Source organism: Helianthus annuus, chromosome 9 (genome assembly GCF_002127325.2).
Source record: "Helianthus annuus cultivar XRQ/B chromosome 9, HanXRQr2.0-SUNRISE, whole genome shotgun sequence".
Lineage (NCBI taxonomy): Eukaryota > Viridiplantae > Streptophyta > Magnoliopsida > Asterales > Asteraceae > Helianthus > Helianthus annuus.
The window spans coordinates 27797557-27818775 of record NC_035441.2 but is presented as its reverse complement, the minus strand read 5'-3'; the positions used below and the strand labels follow the sequence as shown (position 1 = coordinate 27818775).

Here is a 21219-nt window from a genome sequence, read left to right as displayed (position 1 = left end):
TTTCTCAAAACATAACGTTCCTTCCCTGTTTGGCACCAATATCTTCTTCATCCCACGGAGATATTCTTTCTCAAGGTTCTCCTCCTTGAGAGCTTCCTTCTGTGCTGCACGAACGCGCGAGGAAAGGTCGGTTTGAATTATCATTTCCATAGCCCTAACCCTTATGGGCTTGATCCTCTCCTTACGACTTAGGGCATCGGCGACCACATTCGCCTTCCCTGGATGATACTTGATCTCGCAGTCGTAATCGTTCAACAACTCGACCCATCGTCTTTGCCTCATGTTCAACTCTTTCTGGTTGAATATATGCTGGAGACTCTTGTGATCTGTGAAGATCGTACACTTCGTACCATAAAGGTAGTGTCTCCAGATCTTCAAAGCAAAGACCACTGCGCCTAGCTCCAAATCATGCGTGGTATAGTTCTTTTCGTGCACTTTCAGTTGGCGTGACGCGTAGGCAATAACCTTTTGGCGTTGCATCAACACACAACCCAATCCTTGACGCGATGCGTCGCAGTATACCACAAAATCGTCGGTACCTTCCGGTAGAGCTAAGATCGGCGCGTTACAAAGCTTATCCTTCAATATCTGAAAGGCTTCATCCTGTTTGATTCCCCAATCAAACTTCTTATCCTTTTGTGTGAGGAGCGTTAACGGTTGAGCGATCTTTGAAAAGTTCTCGATGAACCTTCGATAATAGCCTGCCAAACCCAAGAACTGCCGAATCTCGGTTGGCGTTTTTGGCGTTTCCCAATCTTTGATCGCCTCGATCTTGGTTGGATCCACGTGGATTCCATCTCCGTTCACCGCGTGCCCAAGGAATTGCACTTCTCTTAGCCAAAACTCACACTTAGAGAACTTGGCATACAACTGTTCCTTCTTTAGCAGCTCCAGAATGGCTCTAAGATGTTGCTCATGCTCAACCTTTGTCTTCGAATAAATCAAGATGTCGTCGATGAATACAATCACGAACTTATCCAGGTATGGCTTACAAACTCGGTTCATCAAATCCATGAACACTGCAGGTGCGTTTGTTAACCCAAACGGCATAACGAGAAACTCGTAGTGTCCATATCGAGTTCTGAAGGCTGTCTTCGGAATACTCTCTTCCTGTATCCGTAGTTGATGGTATCCAGATCGAAGATCGATCTTTGAACCTTGAAGTTGGTCGAACAGATCATCGATTCTTGGCAGGGGATACCTATTCTTGATCGTCAGCTTGTTCAACTCTCTGTAGTCAATGCACATACGGAAACTACCGTCCTTCTTCTTCACAAACAAAACTGGAGCTCCCCAAGGCGAGAAGCTTGGTCGGATAAAACCCTTGTCTAACAACTCTTGAAGTTGTGTCGACAGTTCTTGCATCTCAGACGGAGCAAGTCTATAGGGTGCCTTAGCCACAGGCGCGGCGCCTGGAACTAAGTCGATGCGAAACTCCACTTGCCTTTGAGGTGGCAAGCCAGGCAAGTCTTCTGGAAAGACTTCTGGGTATTCCCTCACGACAGGGATGTCTTCGATCTTCGGCTCAGCAGCCTTTTTATCCACAATGTGTGCCAGAAAAGCAACACATCCTTTCTGCAAACACTTCCTCGCTTTCAGGCAGCTAATCATCCTTAACGGCGTCTCACGCTTCTCTTTGTGAACAACAATGGTCCCACCATCATCGGTCGGGATACGAACGACCTTCTCATGACCAACTATCTCGGCCTTGTTACTCGATAACCAATCCATCCCTACTACCACGTCGAAGCTTTCCAACTGGACTGGTAGTAGATCGAGAGCAAACTCACGCTCTCCCAACTCGATTACGCAACCTCGAATCGCCTCGTTAGCTTCTACTAACTTCCCATTCGCCAATTCAATTAAGTATGGAATATCTAATTTACTAGCGGTTAAACCAAGCATATTCTTAAATTCTAATGATACGAAGCTATAATCGGCACCAGTATCAAACAAGATAGATGCGAAAGTTTTGGTTGTTAAAGAACGTACCAGTAATCATGCCTGGATCCTGGCATGCTTCACAAACTCCGATGCTGGGTGTTCTCTCACGGTCTTGTTTCAACTCCGGGCATTCTCTCTTAAGATGTCCAATGTCCCCACAATGGAAGCATCCTAGCATTCGGCCATTTCCTTTCCTGCTTCCACCTTGAGCGTTGTTACGGTTTTCTCCTTGTTTGGGACTCTTCATCCCACAATCATCTTTGTTATGCCTTTTCCTCCCGCACCTAGGCTTCCGACATCCACATTCATGGTGATATTTGCACCCAGCACGTCTTGCTTTAGTTTCTAAGCAAATCTTATCATTGGCCTGTCTGTTGTTAGGGCAATCTTTCTTGAAATGCCCTTTGTCTCCGCAGTCAAAACAACCTCGAATAGATCTTTGTTCATCATTATTTGTTCGGGTATCTTCGGTAAGCTTCCTTTTGTTCTTTCCAGATGACTCTACCTGAGTCCCCTTATCAGGGTTTGCAAGTTTTTCTAGTCTAATGGCTTCCGTAACGAGTGCCAAACCCATCTTGCTTGCAGCAATAGTTGTTGGTGGCGTAGATGCTGCCATTAAGCTCATGACTTCTGGTGCCAGTTCCCAAATGAACTGTCCCAATTTCCTCATTTCTGGTTCCGCTAAGTGGGGAATAACTCGTGCCAAGTCATGAAGTCTTTGCATGTATCCCAACATTTTTGGACCTTCCATTATCAGGCTCTGGAATTCCCCTTCCAAATTCTGGGTTTCCTCTTTGGAGCAATACTTCTCATGCATCATTCCCTTCAGTTCATCCCATGATAATGCATATGCTGCGGTTTCGCCCTTCATTTGAACCTGAAGGTACCACCATAGTCGAGCTCCATCTTGAAACAACCCAGAAACGTATAGGACTTGTTGTTCTGGCGTACAACCACTCATTCGAAAGATGGAATCCATACTTTCAATCCATTTCACAAAAGCTATGGCACCTCCAGTGCCGTCGAACTTCGGAGGCTTGTAGTTGAGGAAGTGCCAGTAGGGACAACCGTTATCTTCCGAGGTACTTCCGTTGCGCTCGGAGTGATGGGCCTCGTATTGTGCGATGACTGCAGCAATGGTTTCCTGAAGTAACGCCTCGTTGGTGGGTATGCGCATTTCGCGTCTTGGTGGCATCTTCTAAAAGATGTTTCACATAGGTTAGGTCGTAGCAGGTAAAATGTACGTATGTATTCAACAATATCAGCACATAACATCTCATGCTATCAATAAATCAGCCACATAACATCTCATGTCATAGAACATAAACCATAGATCAAACATCACAAGTGATGAGAATACTACGATTGCATTACTACAAATCGAGACCACAATGTAAAGCTTACATGTACATAACTGTATCATACAACAATAATGACTTAGTAGGGGACGACCCTAGGCAAGTCGTGCGATTTCTGGACATGTTAAGGAATCTCGGGTCTCTCCATTTTCAAATTCCAGAACTCCACCTTAAGCTTCTGAATTCCAGTCCTAGAACAACATTTCTTCTCAATATTTCCTTGAGCTCGTCCCAGCTCAGTGCATAAGCAGCATTCTATGCCAAGACTTGACCCTGATGGTCCCACCATGAGATTGTGCCACCTAGAAATGACCCCGAGGTAAAGGTATCACTCTGTTTGGGGCGAACAGTTAGTCTTTCTTAGAATGGAGTCAATCTTTTCAGGCCAACGAACAAATGCAATGGCGCTTTCTGTTTCGTCGAAGTTCAAAGGCTTGCAGTTTAGGAACTGCTTATAGGTGCGGCCAGCTAGGGATTATTTCCAATAGTGCCATTGCTGTGCTAAAAGCGGAGAGCTTCATGTCGTGCAATTGCCTGTGAGCTCGGCTTCTATCCTTGGCAACATACTGGTGTTTGTGTCACGCCTGGGTGGCATTCTCTTCTGCCGGAATGGCATGAAGTGGGTTAGACAACTTTCCAATTGTCTATGAGATACATAGCACCGTAAGCCATCATGTACTCACCCAATTTTACACATAAATATACTCAATGTATGGGTGGGGAAATAAATTTTCTGAGCCTCCACATAGGCTTGCCAATTTGGCTTGTTGTTTGAAATAGAATGAACTCGAGGCTTCATCGCCTTGGTCATTCGTGTTTGAGTTATTTCCTGCTACATTGGTTTTCATTAGCTTGACCCGCAGAGTCCACCAGGATTTCTGTGCACTACAAGTCGTTATTACGTGGGCCCCCGTAATAATAAATCGTCTTGCACAGTTACCCCAGGTTTTCTCTCGTCCAAGCAGATGATCAATCAAGGAGCAACAGCAGGTGCATCGGCATGAACAGGGTCATGCTCCAATGCGGTGTTAGGAGCAACGCCTGGCTCAGGGGCCACGGCTGGCTCCGGATCAACAAACTCCATCTCAAAATTAGCTGGATCAACCATCATGGAGGGTTACAGGATCCTCCAAGGGCTGGTTTAAGTGTATGAACTCAAGGTCAGGGCCTGGATCAAAACCGGGTGGAAGAACAAGATCACCCTCAGTACTGTGATCAAACTCAAAGCTGTGTGCGGGAACCGGTGCAGCTGATGATGTCGTATCAGGGTCGGCGTCGTGTGAATGGTGCTGCATTCCCTGTATGCGAAAATGCGGATGTCAGGAACTCAAATGAGTCTGGGACAGGGGAATGGGCATAAGTTTCCCCTGCAGGAGCGTCCACAAGCAGTAGGTTAATACCAGCAGCAATAGGGCCTCGCCCTCAAATGGGTCCTCTTTCTAGTAGATCGTTATCGTCGTCAGAGGCCACGTCAGGGGGGCATATCAACAATAGGGTAAGCGGCAAGGGGCACAGGAACAGGGATCACCGCGAATGGCAAATTCCCAACAAGATGGCCATCAGTAGGCTCTGCTACGACATTCAGGCAGCGCAAAAGGGCTGAGAGTCGTCATCGTCTTTGCCGGTAGTATCGGAAATGTACACCTCGTGCTCCGCTGCAACTATGTCGTCTGATACTATGGCCATGGGATTCGTAGTGTCCATCCTTCTAGTACATGGTGAAAGCATGACGTTTGTAACACAAACACATATACGTATAATAATCAATCATATATTAATGTAAACATGTAAGTCAACAATAAACAATCAAATAATTCTCCTAGTCCCACTAGCCTCCCAGTCTCCTAGACTGACATTCCTAGTCCCACTAGCCAAATTCCTCCCAGTCTCTAAGACTGCTCTATCATCCACCTCGACCTCTTAGATCGAGCCTCGGCCTCCAAGACCGAGCCTCAGCCTCCAAGACTGAGCCTAAAACAACAAACATCTACCTCGATCTCTAAGATCGAGCCTCGGCCTCCAAGACCGAGCCTCAGCCTCCAAGACTGAGCCTAACATAAATAACATCTACCTCAATCTCTAAGATCGAGCCTCGGCCTCCAAGACCGAGCCTCAGTCTTCAGGACTGAGCCTAATAATGAATAAATGAAATGTGCTCAACATTTGTTTGTAAAAACGTTTTGGATCTGGACTTAAGTGGTATGCAGAAAATGTTTTCGTGAGAGCCCTAGTGATCATAGTCTAGACTCGAGAAGGAATCCTAGTTCGCTATGAACCTGGCTCTGATACCAAGCTGTCACACCCTGGCTTTGCGGAAGCGTGGTTAATTTGGTGTGACTTCTTAATACCATAGCTTAATCATAACAAAGCTATATGAAATAAAAATATGCAAGATCATCCATTGATAAAAATATTAAAACATTGTCTTAACGAGTTAACACCCAACAACCATAACTTTGTCTAAACATTACACATGCAAACTTAAAGTAAACATGGTTCAGGGACTGTGACTTGTCCAGGAAAGAGTCACAAGTCTCGAACCCTGGATGACCTCGGGCCTAATGCAGCGGAAAACAAGCCATACCGCGCCAGATCGTTAGTTTCCTGAAATACATGTAAGTTGAAAAATCAACAATAATGTTGAGCGAGTTCATGCGAAAGTGCGTAAACAAACCTTTATCTTTATCAAAAACCTGGTATGTAGCAAATAAGGAAAAAGAGATCACCAATGGTTTGCAAGGCCATTGATATGTGTGAAGTGCAAGTAGGGATGACTCAAACCTAGCGGATTTATGCGTCGGGCACTAAGTCACCCCGAGGTCCGTTCAGCTGGACCTGGGGCTGGGCTCGCTACACCCAGATAGATCTACCGCTCCTGTCCCTCGGTCCTACTACGAGGATTAATGGCCTCAAGTTGCGCCTACCCACTCACATGATCTAAGTAGTAACCCTCCTTACGCTAACCATACCATGTATCAAGTATTCATAATCATAGTAACATGTATTTCACCCCCGCAGTTTATAAAACTGAAAACAGTTAAGAGAAAAGGGGGACATGAACTCACAGTCAGTGCGTAGCTAAATCAAGCACTCCAAATGTCCGAAAGCTGTGCAACGACCTACATGTGCTAATTCTATTAGACGGATGGCCGTGCTTTAGCTTCATAGTTTAATTTTCGGGAAACAGTTAGACAACTGTTCCTTGTACATATTTGATAGTAAATCTCCTTCCCAAGGATGGGGGAATTAATACATGTGCGTTTATAATATTAAGTCTCACTTAATATATTTTATTTCTCATTCAAAATATAATTATTTTTCTCAAAAATAATATATTTTCTCTTCGTATAATACTTTCCAAAATAACACGTTGACAATATCCGCATTTATGAATATTTCCGGATAAGGCGTAAGTTACGTTTTGGCGATTAAGTGGTAATAGTAATTACCGTTGTAACTTATACGTTCGTCTTGTAGGCGTTGGTATTATTTTGGGTTCGACAAAGTTTGTAAATATTATTTTTACTCTAAAAATAATATTTATATATTTTCACAAAATAATCATAAACAGTGTGGTGAAAAAAAAAATATATTTATCGAATAAATATTTACCACGTTTAGTTTTTGTGAAAATCCCACCTCCGATTATTTAATAAATAAAGTCTTGGCGAAATATATTTGAAAATATATTAAAATAGTTTAACACTTGTAAATAATTCTAAGTGTTAGATTTTTAGAAAAATTTCGCCAGAGTTTCCCCTGTAACTGGAGGTGGCCACGCTTTCAAGCGTATCATTTTCTTTTACAAAATCACTTCAACAATTTCTTTAAATCAACCAATCAATTTCCGATACTTCAAACCAGTTTCAATACATTAAACTTGTAGACTAATATGTAAAGTCGCGTTGTTACATGAACTTGTAATTTTTCCGAAAGTCATAGTGTAGATCACCTTATATTTAGTGGATCTATGTATAAAATAGTTTAGTCTAGTAAAAACCCCGTTTTTGGAACAAATCATTCTTTACAACTTCCCGACAACTTTTGTAAAAATTGTTATTTTGTCGGATCTTTCGTTTCACAAGTGTTTATACACTTGTAGTTTGTAAAAATCATATTTGTTAACATGTCATCCAACTTTTATAAAACATGATTTTCTCGACACTTGGTTCTACGAATATACCACTTGTACATGCGTAGATTGGCTCGTTTTAAATACTATTTTACAAGTCAAAATACTTTTACACAAGTTCATGTTTCCCGTGTGGTGGAGTTTCACCTTTTAACCCTCGTACCGACAGAAACAAGCTTATGTTAAGATACACGATCTTAACAAAGTCGGGTTAAACGATGATAAGAGCCACCACATCGTAGATCGGGCCTCAATAACCAACATATTCAATTACTACATCTTTTACACAAGACATGACTCTTTATCCAACAAAATTCATGTTTTAGTAGACTTTAGAGATTCAAAAGATGGGTTTCCGACTTTTAACCGTTAAAAATCATTTTAACCACTTTAGATACGTTCGAGAGTGAGTTTTAAACATTATACCTCTAGCTCGGGGCTAGGGAAGAATCTAGTCGAAAATGGCGTGGATAAAAGCAAAGAAACGAGGTCCTTCAACTTCCGTTTGCTTCAAGCTTCCTTATACGAGATCCCTAACACTTGTATGAGCTTGGAATGGCAAGACAAGAACTCGAAGATGGATGGTTGAGGGTGGGGGGTTATGGCCGAGAGGGAGAGAGCAAGAGGGAGTGAGAGTGAGTGAGTTGTGAAATGGTGACAAGTCTCATGTGGGTGTGGGTTTATATAGAGAAAATCATGCTCCTTCGTCCATCGGTTTATGTCGTCTAGATATCCACGTAATCTATTATAATAATCAAAAGGTGTACTCCCCTTGTCACATCAAGTTGGCCGATCCCTTTAGGGGGGGGGGTATCCGGTTGGGTTTCGATCGTTCAGTTAGTGTTCAGTTACATTAAGTTGGTTACTTTTAGAGATTAACCCCGTTAGTTGTTTGATGCGTTATAGTGCGGGTGTTAGGGTAATCAGGGACCCTAACTGGCTCAGAAAAATACCAATAATATTTATGGCAATATTTTTATGTTCCGGGTATTGTCCGGTTGTTCGGTTGGATAGTAATCCGTTAAAGTGCTTAAGTAATCCTTTAAGCGTCGTAAATAATATTTTTAGCGACACAATTTATTCTGCAAAGCGTCAGGAATATTTTCTCATGTTTTGGCACTTTATTAATTAGCTAGAAGCTAGTATGTAAATAGAAGTGCTGTGTTTTGTGCTTAGAGTACGTTTTAGGCACATCCAATCTCTATATCTTATTCCTAGACGCAATTATACAACCCTTGTATCTCTACACACACTATGGGTGTGGTAAAATATTTCTGGCTCAATCAGGCCTTTAGAGGCAGTGTCTGCCTGATGCTGGCTATATCAGCATGTCAAATAGGTTATCCGTCCAAATGCTACTGTGCTTTTGTGCATCATGTTTGTCACTAGGGTTCAGTAGGTAAATAACGTAGTGACGGAAAATCAAGGTATGATGCAGATATGTACAAGTATCAATAATCAAGTAGCAGTTTATCATAAATCTCAGTTAAGCACAGTAATTAGGCAACAATTAATAGTTAATTAAATCGTACGGATACCTGGTTTTGTGAGGGTTGTCACAACATCGTCCTCAATTATTCTCCATTATCAACATAAACAGCATTAACACAACATCCTCAATCGTTCTCCATTATCAGCACATCAGATGTGCTGATTATATCTACTTTTGGTGTTTGTTTGTATTATATTGTAATTAACACATAATCAGCACATTATCAGCACAATTATATAAATAAAAAAAAAGTATAGCAATATGGTACTCATATTAAAGATAAAAAATACTTTTATGGTATATTTTAAAAAAAATAATGAAGTGTATAAAAGTTATTTTAGTTTAAAAAACCTTGGTGGAATTTGTATTTAATTGAAAATGGTCAAATGACTAACAATTTTACGAAATTACCCATAACTTGTTAGTACTAATTCTTAATTATAAGAGTTTTATTTATAATCAACCCCAACCCTTGATTTAAACTATCAATGGTTTAGATCTGTTCTTATGGTTCTTAGAGTTAGCACTGTTTGTATAGCTACTCAACCCTGAAGTTTTATGTATATATAGTTTTTATTGACTAGATGCTATTACAAAATATTAAGTATAAATAATACTTTTAATCTTATCTTGAACGGTAAGAGTTTATGATTATAGAACATAGCCAACGTATGCTGTAAAAACCCAAAACAAACAAGAAAGCATGGTTGTAAAACAAGGTCTCCAAGGCCTAGTACTCCCCGAGTAGTCGCTATAAGGTAGGCTGCCGAGCCGACTTTTTTCAACTCCGACTAGTTACTCAGAATCGATCAAATGCAGTCAACATCGGCCAAAATCGGATCTAGGAGGCCAACTCGGGCCGAGTTTGGCTTAAAATAAAATAAAACATAATTTCTATGACTATCGTGTTAAAGAATGAATATCAATTTCATGTATTTTGTTATAAATATTAGTAAATTTATGTTATGTGATATATATTTAATTTCCAAAAACTAATTTCTTTCTAATTTGGCATGTTCAAGTCCTTCCCGTGTACTCTCCGCTTAGGCCGAGTACTCTCAACTCCCTGGTCGATCGACTAGGGAGCGAGCGCCTAGCGACTTTTGCAACCATTGAAGAAAAATGACATACATTATGCCTAGTGGAGATGGATATGATCGGAAGATTCCGCTGATGATACGATAATACTACAGTAATTCATCAGTGATCCAAATTTGCTGTTAAAAAAACAACAACCAAAAGAAATATATTTTAACTTTATGGAATGGTATCAATATTTATTGTATCAATAAATGATAGTTCCTAGCATTTATTTCATGTTGTATACCGTTACTTCACATTTGATTACGATAGTACGATAAAACCGTTGTATTCATAGCTTTGAATATGATACAAAAGATAATCGTTTTTAAAGGCAAATGTTACTATTATTTTATTTAGACCAGTTAATTAAAAATACATTTTCCCGTTTTTAAATGTGTAATTTTCTTTTTAAGACAGACAATCGTATTACTACATATTTTCTATCTCCTACTACATCTGATTATTGGTATTATATGCAGTGATTAAATTTTTTTTTAATGGCAAATTTAGATCACTGACGGACCACTGGAGTATCATTGTGCCACCAGCAGAACCACCCGATCATATCCATCTCCCCTAGGCAATAATGCCTATACACCAATTCAGGAGAAAACCCAATAAATCTAGGAAAAACCCCCATTTGTGGGAATCGAACCCATAACCTAATGGTTATAAGCCTTATCCCACCACCAAGATACCACTAGGCTATAATGCCATGGGTTATGCAGTGTTTAATTAAAACTATTAAAACTATTAATTTGCCATTCAAAAAAATAAAAAAAAAATAACAAAAAAAATTAATACATGTTTCCTATATATAAAAATAAGGTGAGAATCAAATGAAAAGTTTGTTTTGGCTATAAAGTGTAAGAAGCAATAGGATTATGACATGTGGCAACATTTAAAAAAAGAGCAATAGTATTTTAGTCAATCATATCATTTTTTCTTCCTTCTTCTCCCCAGTAACTTCAAAACACATCGTTTTCAAAACTCACTATTTTCAACATTTTCTTCACTTTCTATCTCAATAATCACTACATTATAATGCGATTTTCGTCAACAATCAATGATTCAAACACCTGATCAACGTGTTCTTCAGCTTTTTTTGAAGAAAACTCAGCTTAATTTCATACAAAATCTCATTTTTTCTCATGATTTTGAAGATAATCACTTGATCCGTTCGATTCGATCGTTGATAAGTGTTTCTATCATTCAATTTTCGTCAATCGTTGAAGAAATCGGCTTCGATCCATGTAAGAAATTCTTTAATTTCAGTTTTACGATCTGGGTTTTTAATTTAGGTGCTGTTTGTTTTTGCAGACATAAATGGTCTGCAAGCTGATTTCATCTGCTTTCATGTCTGCAACTGAAGATGTGGTCTGAAGGTCTGCAAGCTGAAAATTTAAGACTGTTTGTTTTTGCAGATAATTCTAAAAACATGTTCATGTCGAAAACCTGTTCATCACATGTAATATCTTCAGATAATTCTAAAAACCTGTTTATATCGAACAAAATTCGATTCAAAATCATCACAAATCCGATTCAAAACCTATTCATATCGAACAAAAGCATCGCAAATCCGATTCATCACATCAAATACGAATCATGGAATACATGGCTGGAATTAAGTCAAAATAACAACTGACTGACACAAGTTATACCAAACGGTTGGATCTGATTTCAACCATCTTCATGTATTATTCACCATGTTCATAACATATGGCTCCACCCACCCAATAATCACCCCCAATTTTTGTCCCTTAATCCCCAATTTTTTTATCACTATAAAACCACTTTTAGTAATTAATATTTTAACTAGCGTATAAGAATCAACAGCAGAGATGAACAGAGGGTTGATTGAGAAGAGTGATCGGTTCCTTTCTTCTTCTCCGGCCAAATCGCTGACGCGGCTGCCACTGTTGCCGTAAAAAGAGGTGACCGGCTCCTTTCTTCTTCTCCAGCTCTCTCTCTCTCCTTTCTCTCTCTCTGTGTTTCTTCGTCGCCACCAACAGACGGTGGTGGTGGTGGTGGTCAGCCGGTACACAGATCGAATGGGGGGTGGTTTAGGGGGTGTGGATGTGTGGCGATCGGAGTTGGCTGTACCGTTGCCGGAGTCCGGCGACTCGATCTGAGGGAGAAGAGGGGAATCGAGAGGTGGATGAGGGGAGTGTTGTGGCTGTGTATAAGGTCATTTGTGTTAGGGTTTTTGTTTTGGTTCTTATGAAGATGTTGTGAAGATGTTTTAAGCAGGGGAGAATAGCTTATTTTTTAATATTAAAACAGCTGAGTTAAGATCTGTTTAAAGAAAAAAAACAAACAGTCTTCAAAGCCTTATGTCTGCCCGCCTGCAGACATAGGCTCTTTGCAGATGTTTTAAGCAAAAACAAACAGCACCTTAGTCGTTGCGTTTTACGATCTTGGCGGGGTCCGGGGGCAACGCCCCTGGTAGTAGGGTCCAAGGGGCAGAGCCCCTGGCTGGGGTTGCGTTTTAGAGAAACAAAACTATTGTCCTGCTTCCTGGTTCAGACAATTCACATACAAAACTATTGTCCTGGTTCAATGCGTTTTAGAGAGAACACTTTCTTTGGTGTTTTTAGGCCATTGCGTTTTAGAACTAAGACATTTTTATGTGTTTTCTGGTCATTTGTTTTAGTAAAACACATTTTTGAAGTGTTTTTAGTCATTGCGTTTTAGGTAAAACACACTTTAGGTGTTTTCAGTCTATTGCGTTTTAGAGATAACACTTTCTTTTGTTTTTTTAGGTCATTGCGTTTTAGAAAGGAGACATTTTTAAGTGTTTTCTGGCCATTGCGTTTTATATATATATGACATTTCTTTGTGTTTTTGGTGCATTGTGTTTTATAGAGAACACTTTCTTTTGTTTTTTTAGGCCATTGCGTTTTAGAAAGGAGACATGTTTAAGTGTTTTCTGGCCATTGCGTTTTATAAATAAGACATTTCTTTGTGTTTTTTGTGCATTACGTTTTATAAAGAACACTTTCTTTTGTTTTTTTAGGCCATTGCGTTTTAGAAAGGAGACATTTTTAAGTGTTTTCTGGCCATTGCGTTTTAGAAATAAGACATTTCTTTGTGTTTTTTGTACATTGCATTTTAGGTAAAACATATTTTTATGTGTTTTCAGTCCATTTCGTTTTAGAAATTACACTTTATTTTGTGTTTTTAAGCTATTGCGTTTTAGAAATAAGACATATCTGTATGTTTTCTGGCAATTGCGTTTTACAAACAAGACATTTCTTTGTGTTTTTGGAGCATTGCGTTTTAGAAAAATGTCATTTTTTTGTTTTTTTTTTCTATTGCATTTTACGCAACTGTGTTTTTTTCCATTGCGTTTTACGCAACTGGATTTAAAAAAAAAATCGAAAATATAGCAATAGTATACTCGTTTTAAAGATAAAAAAGCGCTCGTTTTTTGGTGCAAATTTTATAAAAAAATAATGTCGTATGAAAGAGTTATTAACGTTTAAAAAATTGGGGGAGGGGGGGGGGAATTGGAAGAGAGATAAACTATTGTCTTGACTTGACTAGAATGCCCCTGAACAAATCCACGCGCCTCATTTTTTTTTTCTTTCAATTTCACTCATTTAATCTTAACTCTTGATTAAGTAAATGGATGGTCAAGATCACTTCCTAGCCTTCCTACCCAAATAAACTTACTATTATATTCTAACCCTATAAAAATATATATTAGTTACTAAATAAAGATTGGCAACATCAAAGAATAACTCAAGTCCTCCTACCACTTGAGCTAGAGGTCATTGGCAATATCATAAGAAATTTAATTTGATTTCTTAGCCTTTTCTTTTCACACTAAACCACGATATTTAAGAAAAAATGTATTTACAGGTAATTTTACCGTCGTGCCTACGGACGGGTGGGTTACCGGGTTTTCCCTGAAATTGGTGGTGGACGACTCGGGTTACCCTCGGAGTACTCCGTTTGTCCAGTGGGTGCCTCGAGAGTGCTCGGGATTGATTTGTTGGCCGTTCAAAAAAAAAAATTCTTATGATGTTGAAAAAATGAATAGTCTGTTTTTGTTAAAATTCCATTATGGTGTATCATAATTAAAGTTTAAGATGACATAACGATAATACAATTACATGGAAAAAAATAACTAACAAATAAAAAATCACTTATTATATTTGAAGAAATTACTAGAACTTTTTTTTATTGATATTCATTAATGGTGTATTAATATCAAACTAAATATAAAAAGCAGTTAAAAAAATCACATTTTTTTGAGAAAATTGCTAAATTCGTCCCTGAGGTTTTACACAAATTGCTAGATCAATCCAAAATCAAGATTTGCTGCTAAAACAGTCCAAATCAAACTGTTTGGCAGAATATCGCTTCATGGTGTAAAGTCCCTCCTATCATAGCTTTCGTGATTAGAGATATTTTGGATCTCCACAATTTCAGTCCGGGTTCGAGGAAAAGAAAGAAGACGTTGCAGGCCATTTCCCACATCGCTATTTGGAGCATCTGGAAGACACCTAATGAGGTAATGTTCAACCAAATGTGATTAAAGTACTGGAGGAAGTTAAGTCGGCAGGTTTTCTATGGGTTAAGAATAGGTCCAGGGAGTTAAATATCTCATGGGAGGATTGTAGTAGATTTTCGGTGTTTGCATAAGTGTGGTTTGGCTTCGGCCTAATTGGTGTAATCATGTAATTTGTATATTTGATGTCTAGCATCTTGCTAGTTTGATTTAATAAAATTTTTCTGTCGGCCATTAAAAAATGTGATTCATATGTATTTTCCATGACTTTCCTGATAAAGAAAATAAAGAATTGAAGAAACTCTACCTTAAATGACTTCAAAAGTCAAGTTTCTATATAATAAAAAATGTAACAACCGTTAATTTGTTGCCCATCTCTTTTATTGTCCGTTTTAATTTATTATTTATTGTGTCTTTTAATATTATTATTTTTATTAGAGTTAATTGTTAAAATCGTTTGGATAAAACTTTCATAAAAGCTAATTAACTATATATTCATTTAATTTAAATTTTAAGTTAGGTTAAGGTTTGTAATTAAGAAAGAGGTGTGGAGCTTGTTGACCGTCTACCTTCTGTTTTAATATAACTTGACAAGTATATATATTATTAAATGAAACCGCAAAATAAAATAAAACAAAACAAAATTAAAAGAAAAGGACCCAACAATCTTGGAGTTCACGGAAGACTTGTGGTCTGGGACCCCTGCCGCTTAAGATTTTTCAACAATTCTTTATTCTCATTCTTTAATAAATATAATAATAATAATTAAAAAATAAATTCCCACAATGCATTTTTCTTAACTTTCTTGCAAGGTTGGCCGTTACGTCACTAATCTGCAAACCTTTATTTATTAAAATTAAATAAATCCAAATCAAAATAAACTAATATAAAAAGAAACAGTAAAATATATATATCACCCCCTTACCGTTTCATATCCAAAACGAATATTTAGAAGCTCAACAACGCAAACTTTTCTTTATGCTCTGAAAAAAATTCTGAGGTTCTTCTAAAGATCACATTTTGTTCATACCCAGATAAGTTTTATTAATTTTCATCCCATTTTCTCTGATTTTTCTCATATTTCTTATAAAAAATTAAAAAAAACTTGTATTTTGAAGAGAGAATTTGCCTTGTAGCTGCATAAGAATCATCCACATCTCTCTCCTTTTTTATTGATTTTTTTTTTGTTTTTAATAGCATATATTGTATGCATCAAAAGGGTAGCTTATTTAGGGGAAATTAAAATAAAGTTGGGATTTTTAGTTTTTCAGTTTTTGTATATTTTTGTGTCAATTTCTGTGTCAAGTTTCACACAGTGAAGGTGTTTGTGTGTGAAAGTTTCTTGTGTGAAAGTTGTTGGAAGTTTTTCACACAGTGAAGGTGTTTGTGTGTGAAATTACTTTGTGGGTTTGAAAATAGAAACTCTATTAAGAACTTATCTTTCATATGTTAAGTTGTTATTGATTCTACAATGGGTAAAAAATCCGGAAAAGATAAGATACAAGTCGGGTCAAGATCTGTCGAAAACACTACCCGAAAAACATACGATGACGACACAGAAATCTTCATTTCAATGGCACAAGAACACAAAGAAGAAGGTAACAAGTTATTTCAAAAGAAATACTACGAAGCCGCGATATCAAAATACGAAAAAGCTCTAAAACTCCTTCCAAAAAACCATATAACCGTCTCATATCTTCATAGCAGCATTGCAGCGTGTTATATGCGAATGGGTATAACCGAATTCCCGAGGGCTATTCACGAGTGCAACTTAGCACTTGAAGTCACACCCAAGTACAGTAAAGCGTTGTTAAAACGCGCTAGGTGTTACGAGGCGTTAAATAGGGTCGATTTGGCTTTTAAAGATGTTAGCGTCGTGTTGGATATGGAGCCGAAGAATGTTTTAGCGATTGAGATTGCTGATAGATTGAAACTGCTTATGGGGGAAGAGTTGACCAATGAAAAGTCAAACAGTCAAACAGTCAACGAAGAAACACGAGAAGAGCAGAGTGAAAAGCGCGAACGGGTTGACGAAAAGGAAGATTTGGGTGAAAGTAATGAGAAAATTAGTGAGAAAATCGAAAGTGAAAATGGCGAAAATGACGAAAAAGAGGCTGAAGATAAGTTGGTTGTGGAGGAGAAGATAAGCGTGTTTAGCAACGACAACGGGCCAAAAATGAACATTAAGTTAGTATACGGAGACGATATACGATGGGCAAAGATCCCGTTTAACTGTGATGTTTTCGCGTTACGAGAAATAATATCCGATCGGTTTCCGTTATCAAGGGCTGTTCTAATGAAATACCGAGACCAAGAAGGCGATATGGTGACGGTAACCACAAACGAAGAGCTACGATGGGCTGAGTCAGCGTCGGGTCAAACGGGTTCAGTCAAACTGTACATCGTGGAAGTCAACCCGGAGCAAGATCCGTTTTTCGACCATGTTAGAAGGCAAAAACAGAAGCAAAAGGTTCAGAACTCTTCATCTTGCATTGACGACTGGATTCTCGAATTTTCGCAACTTTTCAAGAATTACGTCGGGTTCAATTCGGACGATTATCTGAACCTGCACGAAGTCGGTATGAAGCTATACACCGACGCGATGGAAGATACGATAACAAGCGAAGAATCGCAAGAACTGTTCGACAATGCGGCCGATAAGTTTCAAGAAATGGCCGCCTTGGCGTTGTTTAACGTAGGAAACGTTCACATGTCGAAAGCGAGAAAACGTGCAGACTTTGAAGAGAACTTTTCGCATGAATCGTTGACTTCGCATATTAAAGATTTATACGAATGGGCGCAAATCGAGTACTCAAAAGCGGGTCATATGTATAACGAATCGGTCAAAGTCAAACCCGATTTCTATGAAGGTTTACTAGCTTTAGGACACCAACAATTCGAGCAAGCGAAACTTTCATGGTATTACGCAATCGGAACGAAAACCGATCTTCAAAAGTGGGATCATAAACAGGTTCGGTTCAGCTTTTACCTTTAATCATATCCGCAACCGCTAGCTTCGGTTATGGAATTTCTTTAACCATCTGAACTTCGGTTCGGTTAATCGGTTATGAGACTTGGTTATGGTTCGGTCTCGGTTAATTTCGACTAATTAACTGATCTAAGTTACAATCGTTTTTATAAATACAAAAAAAAAACATACACACGCATAAAATGAGTCATATTTTATACGATAATTGTTTTTTAAACATTTTAAAACTAATTATATAAAATAAAAATCTTTCGTATATGTATGTCTTAATTCATTTCGGTTTGGTTATCGGTTCGGTTCAGTTAACATTCGGTTATGGGACACCTTTAACCTTAACCATATCCATAACCGACTTATCGGTTAATCAAATAGCTTTATCCATAACCGTCGGTTAATGTCGGTTAATTCGGTTAATTTCGGTTAACGGTTAAGGTTTGATCACCCTTGTAAACAGGTTATCGAACTTTATAACAAAGCCGAAGAGAATATGGAAAAGGGTATGAAGATGTGGGAGGATGCGATGAATATGGAGAAACCGAAAGATGATGGGGTTGAACGCGTGGCGAATATGAGGTCGTTGATAAACGTTTTGTGGGGTACGATGTTGTATGAAAGATCGAGTATGGAGTATAAGCTTGGGCTTCCGTATTGGCATGAATGTTTGGAGATTGCGGTTGAGAAGTTTGAAGTTGCGGGTGTTTCGCTTACGGATATTGCTGTGATTGTCAAGAATCATTGTTCGAATGATGCTGCACCCGAAGGTTATAGTTTTGGTTCTATGTTTTTCTTTCGGGTGGAAAAAGTGACCCGATAACCGACCCATTTAAACTTTATTTTGGTCTGTTCGGTTTTCTGGTTTAGATATAAAATGAAAACAAATGCTTTTTTTTTTTTTTTTTTTTTTTTTTTTTACAAATATCATCAAAATTCATTTTGTTGCTACAAAAGTATCATCAAAATTCAAACATATATTATAATGTTCAGAAGTCTCAAAATTTAATGTTTCAAATACTAGAGAGAGACACTCCAAACCAAAACACATCTATAAAAAGAGATAATAAATGTTCGGGTTATGTTTCGGGTTTCGTGTTTCGACTTTTTTGGGTCTGGTTGTTCAGGTTTTTGGCTGGGAAAAAGTAACCGATAACCAACCAGCAGAAGGTTCGAGTTGGTCGGGTTTGGGTTTTTCGGGTATTCTCTAATTCGGGTTCGAGTGGCTTTAAATACGGGTCGGGTTTCAGGTTTTGTATAAAAATGGACAGCGCTACTCATGACCACCTTCTTATGGGTATAGGTCACAAAACGAGCATGCTAGGTAACGGGTCAAAACGGATAAATTTTAATACTAGTCGAATCATGTCGGGTTGACTTGTCAACATTTTTTAGTCTAGATATTAATTTCATAGAGTAGTATATCAAAGAAAATGGATAATTTCATATAGCCCCTTCAAAACTGTGTATAATATCATAATTACCCCAACAAAAAACCATAATATCAAATATATAAGTTTTAAAATTCATGACATATATACCCTTTCCTTGAATTTGCATTAGGATAAGAGTTTGGAGTGTAACTGTGTAAGGAGAAAGAGAAGGGTATAATGGTCATATTATGATTTTTATTTAATAGGGTATATATGAAATTTGAAGTATTTTGAACGGGGATTTTCGACATTAGTTATTTGGGTCGAGTAACTTTGATATTATGCAGGTTTTTAGGGGTATATATGGAACTGCCCGAAGAACTGTATTTATTAGAATAATTTTCAAAAAGATTTTGAAATCAATTTTAGACCATGAAGGTTGTTTATTTTTTCTTTTCAGGATTAGGTTTCGACATTGACGAGATAATACAAGCATGGCATGAACTGTATGAAGTGAAAAGATGGCAAAGTGGCGTTCCGTCTTTTCGATTAGAGCCACTGTTTAGACGACGAGTTGCTAAACTCTTTTACGACATAGAACATGTACAACAATGACCATTTCAAGATCACTATCACACGAAAAAAGAAAAAAAAAACATATTCCATTTCTTGGTAAGTAAAAAATTGCGTGCTATTACGTTCTGTTACATTAACAATTGTTTGGAGGGTGTTTGCGACTGCTTATCTGATTATTTGCGAGTGAAATAAGTCGTTTGGATAAGCAGTTTGAAGTTGCTTATCGCGAACTATTCAAAAAAGCAATAAGCACACAAGCAGTTATGATAAGCAGCTTTAAACACCCTATCAACTACTTTTTTGCTTGTAACCTATGCAGTTAATACCGGTGATATATAGGTTATATCGGTCATATTGGTCCCTTAGTAAAATATCGGTCAAAATATCAGTACCGATGTTATCGGCGATATTGACCGATATAACTGATATACCACCCATATTTGACCGATATAACCGATATATCACTGATATATCACTGAATTATTGGTGTTAAATTGCTATATATAAATTCTGTATTATATTGAAATTACCGATATCCCAACGATATCTCACCAAGATAACCTATATTTCAAATATTGGTCCTAACCGACATCCGATATTTTACCGCATTAACTGCATAGTTGTAACAATGACGATAATACCCTTGGGTTTCAATCTTGAGTCACTTGTTTGACCATTTTTTTATTATTATAGACCATTAATTTTATCAATTTTGATTTACAAGTTTTTTATTTTTATTTTAAGGGGCATGATAGACATTTAAAAAGTAATCAAGCAATAGATTATCATATGCAAATTAACACTTGAAGGGGCATTTTAGACATTTTACACGTCTTTGTTCAATCGGTTATCTTCGCTTGTTAAAATCGTTTATCATCTTTCCAATACATTACATGTTCTCTCTTCATGTCCTTGTGTTTTCGTACGCATTTGAGTATCTGACAATGACGATTATACCCTCAAATGGTCCTTGCCTGATTTAGAACAGGACATGATGACATACCATAAGACAAAGAACATCCCATGTTACAGTCTATCTCATCTTACACTTCTGGTTTATCACTCAATTTGCTTGTTAAAATGACGATTATACCCTCAAAACTGTTTCGGCTTTTCATCATGATCTGAAAACTGATAAGATGTATTCTGCAGGTAGCCAGCCATATGACACGTTTATAAAGTCGTGGCAGCTTCCAACTCAGCGTTAGACATGTAGAAGGTGCTACATTATATTTGTTTCATCGCGAAGAGTAGTAGTTGATAATACGAGTTTTAGTTACAAAATGGTTGATAAGTTGAAAAAAAATATATTTTATTGAGTGCATTTGTTTTAGGGTCATGTAGACTGACTATAGAGTCATTTTGGGTTAATGGCTTGTAAGTTTTCTTCATTTGGTGATTCTATTTGGTATTAAACAAAATGTTTTCAGTCGGTTTATTTATGCAATTCTGTTCATTCCCTAACTCGTTTGCAGTAATATTACTAACTCATAAGTCATAACACATATGAGATGGGTTGTTACAGTCTAGGGGTGTTAAATCTTGTCGGGTTGAATCGTTAACCCAAACACAGCTCGTTTAACCCATTTATCTAAGAGCATCCACAATAAGTCCCATTAAAAACATGTTCAGTCAGCTCCCACATCAGAAAAACACTCACCATTTAAAAACATCAAAAACCCACCCAATAAGAAAACACAAAAACACATAAAAACATTGCCACATTATCACCACCTTTTACATTTAATTTTCATTACCTATCTTT

At 37.9% G+C, this 21219-nt stretch overlaps 1 protein-coding gene across 1 annotated transcript; it reads left to right on the top strand.

Moving 5' to 3' along the window:
* Positions 1-15445: 15445 nt before the first annotated feature.
* Positions 15446-20901, top strand: LOC110877302 (protein PHOX1). The gene is made up of 4 exons (XM_022125451.2): positions 15446-17496; positions 17969-18275; positions 19339-19550; positions 20607-20901. Exons 1-3 carry the CDS (start codon positions 15997-15999, stop codon positions 19491-19493), a joined length of 1962 nt encoding a protein of 653 aa, XP_021981143.1. The 5' UTR covers positions 15446-15996; the 3' UTR covers positions 19494-19550; positions 20607-20901.
* Positions 20902-21219: the final 318 nt, after the last annotated feature.